The sequence below is a fragment of the Ixodes scapularis genome, unplaced genomic scaffold (assembly GCF_016920785.2).
Source record: "Ixodes scapularis isolate PalLabHiFi unplaced genomic scaffold, ASM1692078v2 PGA_scaffold2__306_contigs__length_199485367, whole genome shotgun sequence".
NCBI lineage: Eukaryota > Metazoa > Arthropoda > Arachnida > Ixodida > Ixodidae > Ixodes > Ixodes scapularis.
Genome location: NW_024609857.1, coordinates 132,900,462 through 132,912,843, shown reverse-complemented (window position 1 = coordinate 132,912,843; position 12,382 = coordinate 132,900,462). Strand labels below are relative to the sequence as shown.

The 12,382-nt window shown below is 40.7% G+C and overlaps 1 protein-coding gene across 1 annotated transcript; it reads left to right on the top strand.

Moving 5' to 3' along the window:
• The first annotated feature begins 3,961 nt into the window (after positions 1–3,961).
• On the top strand, positions 3,962–11,988 carry LOC120840741. The gene is made up of 5 exons (XM_040211394.3): positions 3,962–4,075; positions 4,459–4,616; positions 5,823–5,896; positions 9,207–9,284; positions 11,855–11,988. The coding sequence occupies exons 1-5, from the start codon at positions 3,962–3,964 to the stop codon at positions 11,986–11,988; spliced, it is 558 nt and encodes a 185-aa protein (XP_040067328.1).
• Positions 11,989–12,382: the final 394 nt, after the last annotated feature.

Below are 12,382 nucleotides of genomic sequence, written 5' to 3'. Positions count from 1 at the left end.
TTTAGTGATCGGGAAGCAGCTCGAGAACAACATAACTATAAGAGAAGCTGGTACAGTACTGCTTGCGCGACTGTCGCCCCTTCACAGAAGGCACCTGGCAGGCGGCCGGGAGCCGCCGTCCGCCCGGAGTGACCGCCGTCGGTCTTTTTCACGTCACTACGGATCACATAGTGAAGTGGTCTGTAGTTAGCTCAGCACCGAGCAGTTCGGAGATTTCAACACTTCTTTCGCTGCTTCAAATGCGAATCTTGACGGTCGAGCTAAGAAAATTGCCCGGGCACGTCCGCCGTACCGTTAGAACTCCGCGTTCTGGTTACGTCCTACATACCTTTAGACTCCGCGTTCCGGATGGGTTCGACGTATCCTTCGACACAGCGATTATCGAGGAGCTCCCGTAGTTAACGATTGCGAATATTTTAATTAAACTCGAACGACCGAGCGATGTCCGAGGTAGTGATCCGAGCCCGTACGAGAAGCACGGGACCGAATCTTGCTTACTCTGAATTAAATAAAAAAGAAAAGCCTCATTCCCTCGTACTTCACGTTATTCCTACGCGGGAGAGCACACAAAACCCTGAAAAACCGAATTCCGCACACGAAATCCACACACTCTGATCAACGCCCTCAACGCTTCCGACACGCACTGGGCGCTGCCATCTTATCGTTGACGCCGGAGATGTGGTCTGGTTATGTCATAGATTTGGCCTGGTCACGTGTCTAGTGGTCAAAATTGTACAACATGGCGGCGGTCGATTGGGGGTCACTTTCAGCTGCCAGTTTATCACTCTAAGGCCCTATACCTCGTTGGCTTTACCACAAATCATTAAGGAATCAAAAACCTCCAGCGGACTAGAAAATCGCAAATGAGGTACCAATACAACAATCAGGATCCAAGAACTGAGTGGAAAATTACCGACCTATCTCTCTAGCGTGCATATATGCTGCAAACTTATAGGGCACGTGATTTGTAGCAGTCTTATTGCGCACTTGAACGGGGATGATTTCCTTATTCAAGAGCATCATGGGTTTCGATCTGGAGCATCCTCTGCCACTGTGGTTGACGTTTTTCACTTTTTGGCGGGCGTCATGGATACTGGAAATAAAGTCGACTGTTTTTAGACTTCAAAAAAAAACAAAACAAAAAAAAACTTTGATCTCGAAAAACATTAATTGACAATTTACAAAGTTACCTTACCTGCTATTGATAACAACGTTCTAGGTTGGCTCCAGGACTCCTTGAGAGAACGAAAGCAGTGCGTTGTGCTGAATGAGAAGTCCGGTTACCTTGGTGTTACATCTGGTATCCCCCAAGTTTCTGTTCTGAGACCTTTGCTCTTCTTGGTATATGTAAATGAGAATATTGGTGGAACACAATCAAATATAATCCTATTTGCAGACGACTGCATTATTTATAGAGAAACTCATTATTCGAGTTCCTTCACTTCTATTAAATAGGATGACCTACGATCTCGTAGGTCATCCTATTTGTTAAATCATTCGTGTTTATAATAAGGCACATTAGGAAGTAACAAAACGCGTGTTAACAACTTTTTTTTTTATTCTCACGTTGACAATTTTTAGCTTAGATCAGTATAGGAGAACTTGATGCTATTTAAAAAAACGTGAATGCACTTGAGAAAAAATGTGTTCCTCTAATCCGTATTCGTAGCGATTTGACTAACCCATGGTTTACCAAAAGTGTGCTTGCCTTGCAAAATACAAAAACAGACACTTAGCGAAGGCCAAACGTGTCGACACGACCGTAGTTTGGAAATTTTACATATAGTACACCAGGTGCCTGAAGCTGCCCAAAAATAAAATTTTCTACCATGACTTACCAATCATCCTGTGGGCTAGCGCAAAAAGTTCCGGATTTTAATATCACCAAAAACAAATAACCCTATCGTACATCTTACCCACAAAAATGTCGACCTTATCCCTTAGAGCGACTACCCTGATGTACTGAACGTCTATTTTTCTAAATTTTCAACGTAGAGTGCTTAGTCATGTCCCTATTTTCCCCAAAAAGCTCTACGAGCGAATGCGCCCTATCAGTATAGACATTGCCGGTATTGTAAACCTAATATAAGAATTAAAACTCACATCGTCCACTGGTCCTAGAAATATAAATTCTCAAATTCTAAATAAAAAACACGCATTATTTTGAGTAAATTTTTGTCTCTGATTCATAGTCAATCCTCGTTCGAAAGCCGCGTTCCTTCAGAATGAAAAATAAATGCAAGGTTGTTACAGATTTTAAACAGAGAATTCGCTCTCTTGTCTCTAAATATCGCCCGATATACTTAACACCAGTCTTATTCAAACTGCTAGAGCACATACTTTACTCGCACATCATGACTCACTTAAAGTTGCACTGAATAGGAGGTAAAAGCGCTAAAAAACGACGGACAAGTTGAAGAATGACGAACACCACAGAGCGCTATGTGTACGTGTTTTCAGTAATAAACTTCATAGCGCTCTGTGGTGTTCGTCATTCTTCAACTTGTCCGTCGTTTTTTAGCGCTTTTACCTCCTATTCATGAATAACCAACTAGCCCAAGTACACACCCTTCTAAAGTTGCACTGAAGTCAGTTTTGAAAAGAAGGTCGTTTTTTATCTTGTATTGCTTAAAATGTGTTAGTCTTACATATCCCAAGTCCCATATTTCGACACCGTCTATCATCTCAGGGCAATAAACCAACATGTGGACTCTTTTTTCTCGCTGACTACAATCTATAGACCAATGAAATCCCTACAATACCTGCAGTTTCCGAATGATTTCATTATAACTTGTTTCGAAGAGAGTCTGATAGGTACGCATTCGGATAAGACTCCTCTTTTTCTCCGCGGGCGAAGCCATCGCGACGCTTGCAACTCGCCGCCAAGCACCCTTCGTCGACCACTTCATTCGGAAGAAAATTCTTCCCAAAAAGGGCCTGTCGCGATCTTTGAACATGCTTTTAACAAAAAATCAAGCTGCGCAAGTTTGTTATTTCGTGTTGCTTGGGATGCTTAGAGCGTCTAGATTGAGTTGTCACCACAAAAGGACGGTATCAGTATCGACTTCAGCGTCGCTTCTTAATAAAGTCTACTATCATTGCGCCGATTTCAAGAACGCTTTGCTATCACCGCTTGACAGAACATATTCTCGTCTTAAAACTAATGCACAATCAAATGTATTTCCGGGTCCACAATTGCATTCAATCAGTCTCTACATAATCAAGCCCTCTACCACAGCAACAGCCTAGCATCCTCTATCGTCACCAATGTAGACCCAGAATTATTTCTATCAAGCTTAAGGGATAATTTTTATTTTTATTAGTTTTTAGTTTTCATTTTGGATTATTAAGGCACTAGCCTGTGGTGTTTCCGTTTCTTTTTTGTTTTGATTTACATGACATGCATTTATACTCCTTATGTAATGTCCTAACGGGGACGTTATTGTGAAAACAAACGAAATAAAATGAAATATATAAGAGGTTTAAAGACGTCATGAAGCGAGCGTGTTTATGATGATCATGTGCCCATCAAAAAAACATTTATGACATGCTGTGTTATGTAAACATTAGCGTCACGATGTGGCGTATAATTTCCACAAAGTGGCGTGTAATTTCCACCGTTTATTCTAATGAAAATCTCCAGTGAGCGAAAGTTGAGTCTTAAAAACGTGTTTTGCTTATGTGGTTTTCCTAATGAGTCAGGAAAAATACCGCTTTCTTTTTTGATGGACTCAAACGGCAAACATATGTCATTTGCGTGGTTCCTGCCATCTGTCCAAGGGTTGCTTACATTACGATGAGGCATACACCACAAGTTAAAAAAATGCAAATGGCATGCGAAGCACAAATTAGAGCACATGTTCTCGGCCGAGATCAGTTATAAAATCTCGCTCAAGCGCTACTGCATTTAGCTTATGTGGGTATTGGCGTTCTAACACGTTGACTAGTAATCACACGAACTATGTCGAAGGGCGTCTTTACTTTTGCCACTCTCATGATTATTCACGGCGGTTTAGCGAATGCGAATTACCCCGAGCTTAATCCAGAGCTTGAAATGTACCAGGATATAACTAGGGTATGTGGTGGTCAATATTCTAAGCAATTATCTATATTTTTGTTATGTATTTATTATATATTTTGTATAATATTTATTTCACGCACTAGACTATATCTCATATATTACAAACTTCATCTGTATTACTTTCATGTCAATTCAATTCGGAATCATATTTTGCAGAAAGACAAATCTTTCGATGCCCAAACCTGGTTACACTGAGGTCATGTTAAAATTCAAGTTCAAAAAATAAAAAAAAAACGTTATGAGGATTGCGTTAGAAATGACATGTGAACGTGTTTCATCTTAGTTAAAATGAAAATAGAATTTTAACATGCCTTCACCAAACTATGTCAGATGATTTCCCAAATATGCATTCAATTTTCTGCAATAAATACCTGCAGGTGTTCCCACTCACCGAGGCCTGGTACATGGTGTACAGGAACTATGAGGAAGACCCATCATTCGGAACATCTAAATGCCTAGGATTTTCCCCGGTGGGACCTGAAGAGGACGGTGGATATCCGACAATGGTTGAGTATGGCGACGGAACACAGTCGGCGTGAGTGAAACTTCAGACGTATTTTGATTGCTGCAAACTGTTTGAAACTATTCATGATTCCATCAACTTTAATTGATTTTTTACAGAATATATAATGCTGAAAAAAACAGTCTATTACGTAACTCACATAGTGTATATTTAGACCGAAGATCAGCTTCAGCTAACTAAATAACGCACACATTTATTGAAATAGATTATTGCACAGTTAATTTCTTCTAAAGAGTGTTTTTTGCTCTTGTTAACGAGAAAAAATTACACAAATGAAGAAGTGCTACAAACTTAAATTAATTCAAAAGACTATTGAGACTTATTTTCTGCAAATAAGGTAATTTTTTATATTGTAGTTTGGCTATGCATCCGCAACGTTGAGGTAGTACATTATAGTTAAATACGTCGGTAACAGGTAATGCATTGGGATAGCCATGTCTCATTCGCTCGTTGAAGGAAGTAAAACTGGAAGGTAACAATACAATATATCCAACTCTCCCTAGATAGGAGATCTAGTTACCCCAGAGCATACTTTAAAAAAAAAGATTATCTACACTTAGCACTAGTTGTCTAATTGCAATAACAATTGCATGGTCTTGTACTAAATAATTTTGTTAGAGTTTCAAACCTGAGATTTGAGGTGGTCTTTCATTTTCGAGGTACTCTATGTAATATGTTATTCACTGAATGAAGATATATCGATCATATATCTATATTCTTACTGTGTAGCTATTTGGTTCTTACTAAAAACGTCAATGGCGTTGCTTGAAACTGCTTTTGTGTAAAAATTCAGGTCTCTTATGTCATCCCTAAAACAACTTGAAGGCGAAAGCACAAGAGTCGATGCATCAAAGACAGACATGATTTACGGATGTGACGACGCGGTAACCCCCACCCCCCCGCCCCCTCTCGCCGTGGGGGTGAGGTACCGCGTCGACAACATCCGTGAATAATATATTTGTCTTTAATGCATTCGGATGAGGGGAACCATGACGGACTAGTGAACGAATGTTCGCTGGTTCGACGCCAGCCGAGAGACTAGAGCGGAAAGTTTTTTCGGAAGAATAATAAATTTCGGAGATGTCGCATAATTTTTATCGTACCTTTTGTGTAGCTTACGTGTGTTCGCTCAGAGACTTTGACGATCGACTGAACGATGAGACATATAAGGCTTTCGCCTTAATATTAATATTATAATCAATCTGCCTTGGTCCACAGGAACGCGTTGATCACGTTTGAGTCAACTGAAGGGTATACATCCAAGAATAGGTTAAACTATTTACCCGAGGGCCGTAAGTATAATTTCATTAACCGTGGCGATAAAAAATGTCATTTATTAAAAAGAAATGTCATACAATTTGAATTATTCATAAAAAAACGAGAAAAAAAACATGTGTTTTAGTGGGCATATTTTGCCTCCAGCCCATGTAATATATAATGTACAGGGCGTGATTGCTTTAAAATCATAAAGGCCTTTAAGAAAAACGTGTGCGAGTCACATCAAGGGCAATTCAAGTGTTTGTTTATGGAATACGGCAGGTTTCAGTTAGAATGATAACGTGACGGTAGGTAGCGGTATATCCAAATCAATTGTCTTTTTATTAAAAGCTGCGTGTCATATAGCAAATAAAGCATTTTTTTTTATTTATAGAATACTGTGACTCAGATGAGTAAGGTATAGAAGTTGTGGTTACGTACCGTTATTCAAAATGTTAAAGCCAGTCGTCACTAGAAGCTCGAGTAATGTACGCAATTTGAGAAATTACAGCGGTTCTTGATATGATTACTACCAGGCTCAGTGGCTCCAAGCCAAACGCCGGCCTACGGTTCCCCAGGTAGCAGATCTGAATCCGGGGGTCGAGGTGCCCGCAATCTGACGGAGGCTTATTGGAGAGAAGGCGCCGTGTAACCGAACCTGCGGTTGCCCATCAAAAGATCCCCATGTGGTCGAAATTAATCCTCATACCTCCTCTGAGGCGCGCCAGATGCCTGTCGTTGGTTTGGCGGGCAAGCCTCCTCCCGCCCTCCCCTCTACCCCAGCCCCGCAAATGTGATTTTTGATATGCGCGCTGATTAGAATTTTTCCCCTGTTGCCCCAAGCTAAACCTGGAAAAAAGCAGGAAATCGCCAGAAGTTCTGCGCACCATAGTGTGTGGGAATGTGATGTGGTGGTTTGAGTCACTTCGTCATCATAGCAGCACGCTCTATTTACCGTTAATTCCGACTGCACCCTACGCGAAAATCCGACGGATCAAGTCAAGCAGCTCCAAAAGTGTGTCATAACGGCGCCCGTCGTTTTGTGTGTTTGCTGTAACCGGCTGAACCAATGACGGTCAAAAAACAGAGCAGCATGACGCCGCATTCCCTGTGCGCATTGGTTCAGGCAGGTATAACAAACGCGCAAAGAGGGAAGCGGAAAAAACGACACATCTTTTGGAGCTGCTTGATTGGCTCTAACGGCTTGCAGCATTGGCTGCAGTCGAACTTACTAGAACATTTTATGATATCGTCCGTATAGTATTTGCGTATGCAATAAAAATAACAACGTAGCCACTAGTCTTGCTCTGAGTCCAAAGATCGCTTCACATTGCTGCATGGTGTTGACGCTGATTCTGTGTGTACGCAAATATTTTGTGCAGGTTATTTTAATACCTACTGAGTATTGTGAAACGAATTGCATCACATTCAAACTTAGCTGCACCTTGAATACAAAATTAAGTTAATTTTTAATTTACCCGAGACACATTTACCACTCACCCTTGTCTGCGAAACTACGGGCGCTTTTTCAGCTTTCAGCTTAGTAATAGATCGACGAAGCCGCGAAAACTGTAGGATAAATATTGCAAAGATCCCGCGCTTTTGAAAAAAACAGTTCAATGGGTTTTTGCCTCATAGATATTATCTTCAAAGCTGCAACTCATAAAATCTGTTAAAGAAATCTCCAGCCCGCATCAATAAAAATTGAATTTTCAGTACAACATTATTTCTCGAGTTATTGAGAACTAAGATGAAACATAATGGGTACTCAAGCTCCAAAGTGCTATAATTTCATGAAGTGCAGTACTTAAAGTCCGATCGAGAACATTTAATCGTAAAATAATAAAACAGTCGTTTCTGATACTTTATAACTCATTGTTTTCATCGAATAGATTAGGCATTCCGTCAAATGCAATGGACGTGCAAATGGCACTTGATGGGGATTAGGGGATGAGGCTTGCTTTTGTTGGTCGCACACTAACAGGGTACCAAAAGAGGGAGGAGAGGGAGGAAGGTGAGTGGGAAGGGAGAGGAGAGGGATAGAGATAGAGGAAAAGAAAGAAGGTGAAGAGGGAGGAGAAAGCGATGGGTAGGGAGGGAGAAAAAAGAAAACGAGAGGTTATGAAGAATAAAGAAAAGAAGGATAGCGAAACGAAAAGAGAAGGGGAATGGAGGAGGGTTGGGAGAGAAGTGCAAGCGGTATCACGTGTCGTGAGTTGCATATGTCTCTTGACATCAATTTACCCGCTAAAATTTAGAGCGGAACCTCTATTGATGAATAGGGCACGTGACTTTATATACCTTGTCAGATTTAACGGGCAAGCTAAATTGATGTATAGGGTGCGTGAAGTCTATTTTAGTAAACTTAATATAAAAAGGAGGCCCAATTTACGTTTGTTGTTTCACATATTTTTGCGCCATTGAGATACTAAATATTTGAAGAGGCTGAGTCACCCTCGTTAAAAGCGAATGAGTTGTAGCTTCTTAAGTTTGCATTATTACAAGAAACACAAGAAAATGAAAGAAGGAATGTGCCAACCATCGGTTGGAACAACTGGGTTGGAAGTGTGAATGAGGCTGTGAACGTTAAAGATTGATAACGCGATATTAAACACGTATCACGCTGAATTTTCAAACTTATATATTGCTTCAATCCATAAAGGCTAATAGAATTGAGTGAAACATTCGCCTTACATGTGATTGAACCAGAACTTAATAAAGGTTATTGTAGATCCCATTTTAGATGGGGTACATTAAAATCTCCAAGACTATAATATTGCGGTAGATGCCCAGATCGAATTTACCACAACAAGGCATTTTTGTTCAAAGAGTTGGTGAAACCAAGGTTTGATGGAACACTAAGCATGCCAGTGAGCAAGCTAAAGTTATCACAAGGTGTTTCTACCCAGAGAGAATCAGTCCAAAAATTCAAGGTCAAGTCATTCGACAGCAAGCAGCGTCTCTTCGTTAAGAGCAATAATTGCACCCTCTTCCAAGTTCATGGACATGCTTTTATCATATCTGTCCCCACGAAAAAGTCTCTTCGTTGCGAAAGTAGTCAAATGGTGCAAAAGGGCAGCTCACACATATTCCGCATAATAATATTGTGTCATAATCACTAACAACAACATTTTTAAAACAAGGTTTTGGACATGTACCTAGACTGCCAAAGTATCGATAAAAGCAATAAAGTGCAGAAAAAAGTTAAGGTCAGCGTTGAACATCAATTTTTAAGAGTCCAGACAACTGCCTGATGAACAGACCCATGCGCCACTCGTCATCAACATTACCATTTTTCTTAATATAGTCGAGCAAATAGTGTCCTCCGCACTTTCTACATTTCAGAAGAAGAATCACTAACTCTATACGTGGCTTATATGGATGTTGGAAAGTGCACCGTCTTCCGGAACGTCTACGTCAAGGGTATGACTACCTTTTTAACATATAAATTTGGATTGGGGATATTCGAAAAGCAAAGTTCTAGCTCTATATGACGAGTTCCACAACTAATAAGATCAAGCGGGCAGACCAGCTGGAAAAGTATGTTATAATAAATAGTTCAATACCAGAAAGGAAATGAAACATAATTATATTTTTATTTCCAACATTTAGAGGCCCACACTAAACATATTATTCATTGCTCTCATTTGTGCGAGAAACGTACGTAACCATTTTAAATCAAGTATTCATATTTTAAGGATATGCCACATGATTGGTTCGTTTCCATTATTGCACGTCTAGTCAACGCTTCCGTAAAATTTATTAGAACCCATTTTCTTTACGAGATTCGTAAAGAAATATTATATTTTTAACCATAGCAGTTTAGGTTTAGTCTTCATTTCTGTACGAGATTTTTTCTGTAAAGAAATTGTAGCCACCCAGGTAGCTCGTCAGAGAAAACCCTTACTTTGCGAAATTGTGAGAAACGCCAGGGCCTAACCTAAGCCAAGTTAGGTTTTGCAACATGTCGCTTGTCAGTTCTAAAGTACTTTGCCTAACAGCCTTAATTGGGCGATCTTAAGCCATGCCAAAATTTGGCTTTTCTCTTGTACTGCACAGCAGTGCTAAAGTAAGTTTCGCACTTGAACCATACCTGCCAAAGTAAATCTTAATTAAGTAAGGATTTGGAACATGCCAAAGTTTGGCTTCTCACTAGTCAGCAACAAGAGTTCGAGATATTTTCTAAAATGACAAAGAAGGACCAAAGGCTTGCCGAAGTTGGACTTTTCTCTGGTTTTCCACGAGTGAGATATTTAACCCACTCCATGACAAAAAAAAGGCGTTCGAAGCGCGATTGTAAGATGTCGTCACCCTAGTTGATATCGCCAAACGCCCCCCCCCCCCCCGCCCCCCACGCTCCGATAAAAACAAAACAAAACAAAAAAACATAACGAAAGTAGAAAAGAAAAAAATCGCCACTTTAAGGGCTTAATCTAGGGTCTGCTGTGGGGGAAGTGACCGCGGCACCACAGAGCCGCAACCGCATGTTGTTTTCCTGAATGTTTTATACGCCAGGCTTTAACACTCATCAATTACACTGCAAGGCACATACTCAGCTACGCTTGCTTCTGCGACGCGTCGGGCTCACGCAGCAATCGCTCGATGGCAGCAATTGCTGTAACGTTGAAGCAAACTCGCTTCGAGACGGCTACAGAATGTGTAACTCTCCGACTGGACATTGGCGCGTGTACCTACGCGCGAGCTAAAAACTCCGGCTCATTTTGCGTTTGCAAACTCGGTGTTGACTTGTCCAGCCGCGAAAGAACTTCTGTCAACCTTTAGGGTAGAACAATTAGCGACGCCCAAATAAAATATAAAGTGGTGGAAAGAATTAATCTCAATTTGAATTTAATCAAGTCGCAACCACCCCCGCCCTACCACTAACTCTTGGGTACATTACCTCCAAACACAAATAAACCAGTGCCAACGGGGCCCGCCCTGATTACCCTACTTTGGCATCACAGAAATATCGATTGGACAGTAAATAAATTCGCTACCCCAGCTCTCTTGTTTCTGGCCCAGCAAGACAGAAATATGTTTTATTTTTGAAACATCGGGGCCGAAGATAAACTTCAATCTCGACAAAAGCGATGTTTTGTGGGAGCCGTATCTAGGTCACCACGGCTCAATGGGCCAACATGATGTAACAGAGGTTTTGGGTGTTGAAGGGAAGGGAGGCACTTTGCGCTCACGTTGTTTCCTTAGCAATTTGTTTCAACCCAGTCGCTTGTCTAAGTGGAAGTACATATTTGGCAATCAGTGGGGAGATGCCAGACGCTTACCGGACTGCCAGAAAATAAAACCTAACTCCAATATTTCCTTGGCGATATGGGACCAAAGACGCCAGATTTTCACCGAAATTCAAGACACGTAGCCTAACTCTGGCGTTCGTCAGGCATTTTAGACCCGGATATCCGTGATGACAGCCAAACTCTCAGAGAAGCCTAATGTATGCACTTATTTGGCGATCTGGCATCAAAAATGCCAAGTGACAGTCAAGCTAAGAGGCAGTAAGCCTAACTATGGCACTTGTTTGGCGACTTTGACCCAAAGGTGCCAGATAACAGACAAACAACAAAGCAGTGAAGCCCAACTTTGGCACTTGTTTGGCGAATTACAGCTAAGATATACAGAGTCTTAACAAAGAATGCTAGATTTGGCTCTACGTTATTCCATTTCTCCTGGATTCTCAAGGTATCAACTCGCGCAAAAAATCCAAACTTCGGCCGAGAGTTCTTTGCTACCTGGATATGCGCTTGTTTGTCTTGAAACGAAAACCGCTAGCAGACACTCGCCCAAAATCTCATTTTTAACAGTGCCTATATAATGATTGTTTGTTTCAACCTGAACTTCTTAGAAATTGAACGGGACTATAAAGGTCCCATGAAAATAGAGCAAGATAAACTATAAATGAGAAAAAATGCAAACATAGAACACAGAGCTCTTAATCACATTCACGGACATTGTCTAACACAAATCTTAAAACGATGCAGAGGATGCCTGCTGCGTCGTCGTTCCGAAGAGCCTACTTGGACAAAGTACCATCTACTGCGATTTCGCTTACGACCTTCTGTGTGGTACCAAGAAATATAATATCTCGGACGCCAGTTGTCAAAATGAAGATTGAGCAAAATATTGGAATATGTAAAATACTTACACGAGTTCTTTAAAAGTCCAATTTGCTGTACGTTTTCATGTCCTTTCGATGACCATGTGTTTTTCTCTACTTTGTTTTTTTTTTTCTGCTAAGTGTTGTCACCAGGTGCTTGTCTTTTTTTTTTTGTCCTATTTCCTAGACTTTCTCCGTCAGAAATAAAGAATTCTATCAAAGTATCAATTCATTATGGACCGACATTTCGCCGTAATCTGTAGAATTCTGTTTTATTTATTGTGTTCCCCAGAAAAGGCCTTGCGTTAGTGTTCAAGCACGTCAAAATAGATATGAGAGTTGTGTTTTTTAAGCGTCATTAGATACACTGAGCCGCGTTGAGGAGAATGTTATAATAATAATAATATTAATA

Excerpts from the sequence above, each read along its gene's own strand:
- LOC120840741 (XM_040211394.3), top strand. The coding sequence starts at position 3,962 with ATGTCGAAGGGCGTCTTTACTTTTGCCACTCTCATGATTATTCACGGC. Across the intron at positions 4,076-4,458 it reads TGTACCAGGATATAACTAGG|GTGTTCCCACTCACCGAGGC; the intron begins GTATGTGGTGGT and ends AAATACCTGCAG. Across the intron at positions 5,897-9,206 it reads AAACTATTTACCCGAGGGCC|AAGAAGAATCACTAACTCTA; the intron begins GTAAGTATAATT and ends TCTACATTTCAG.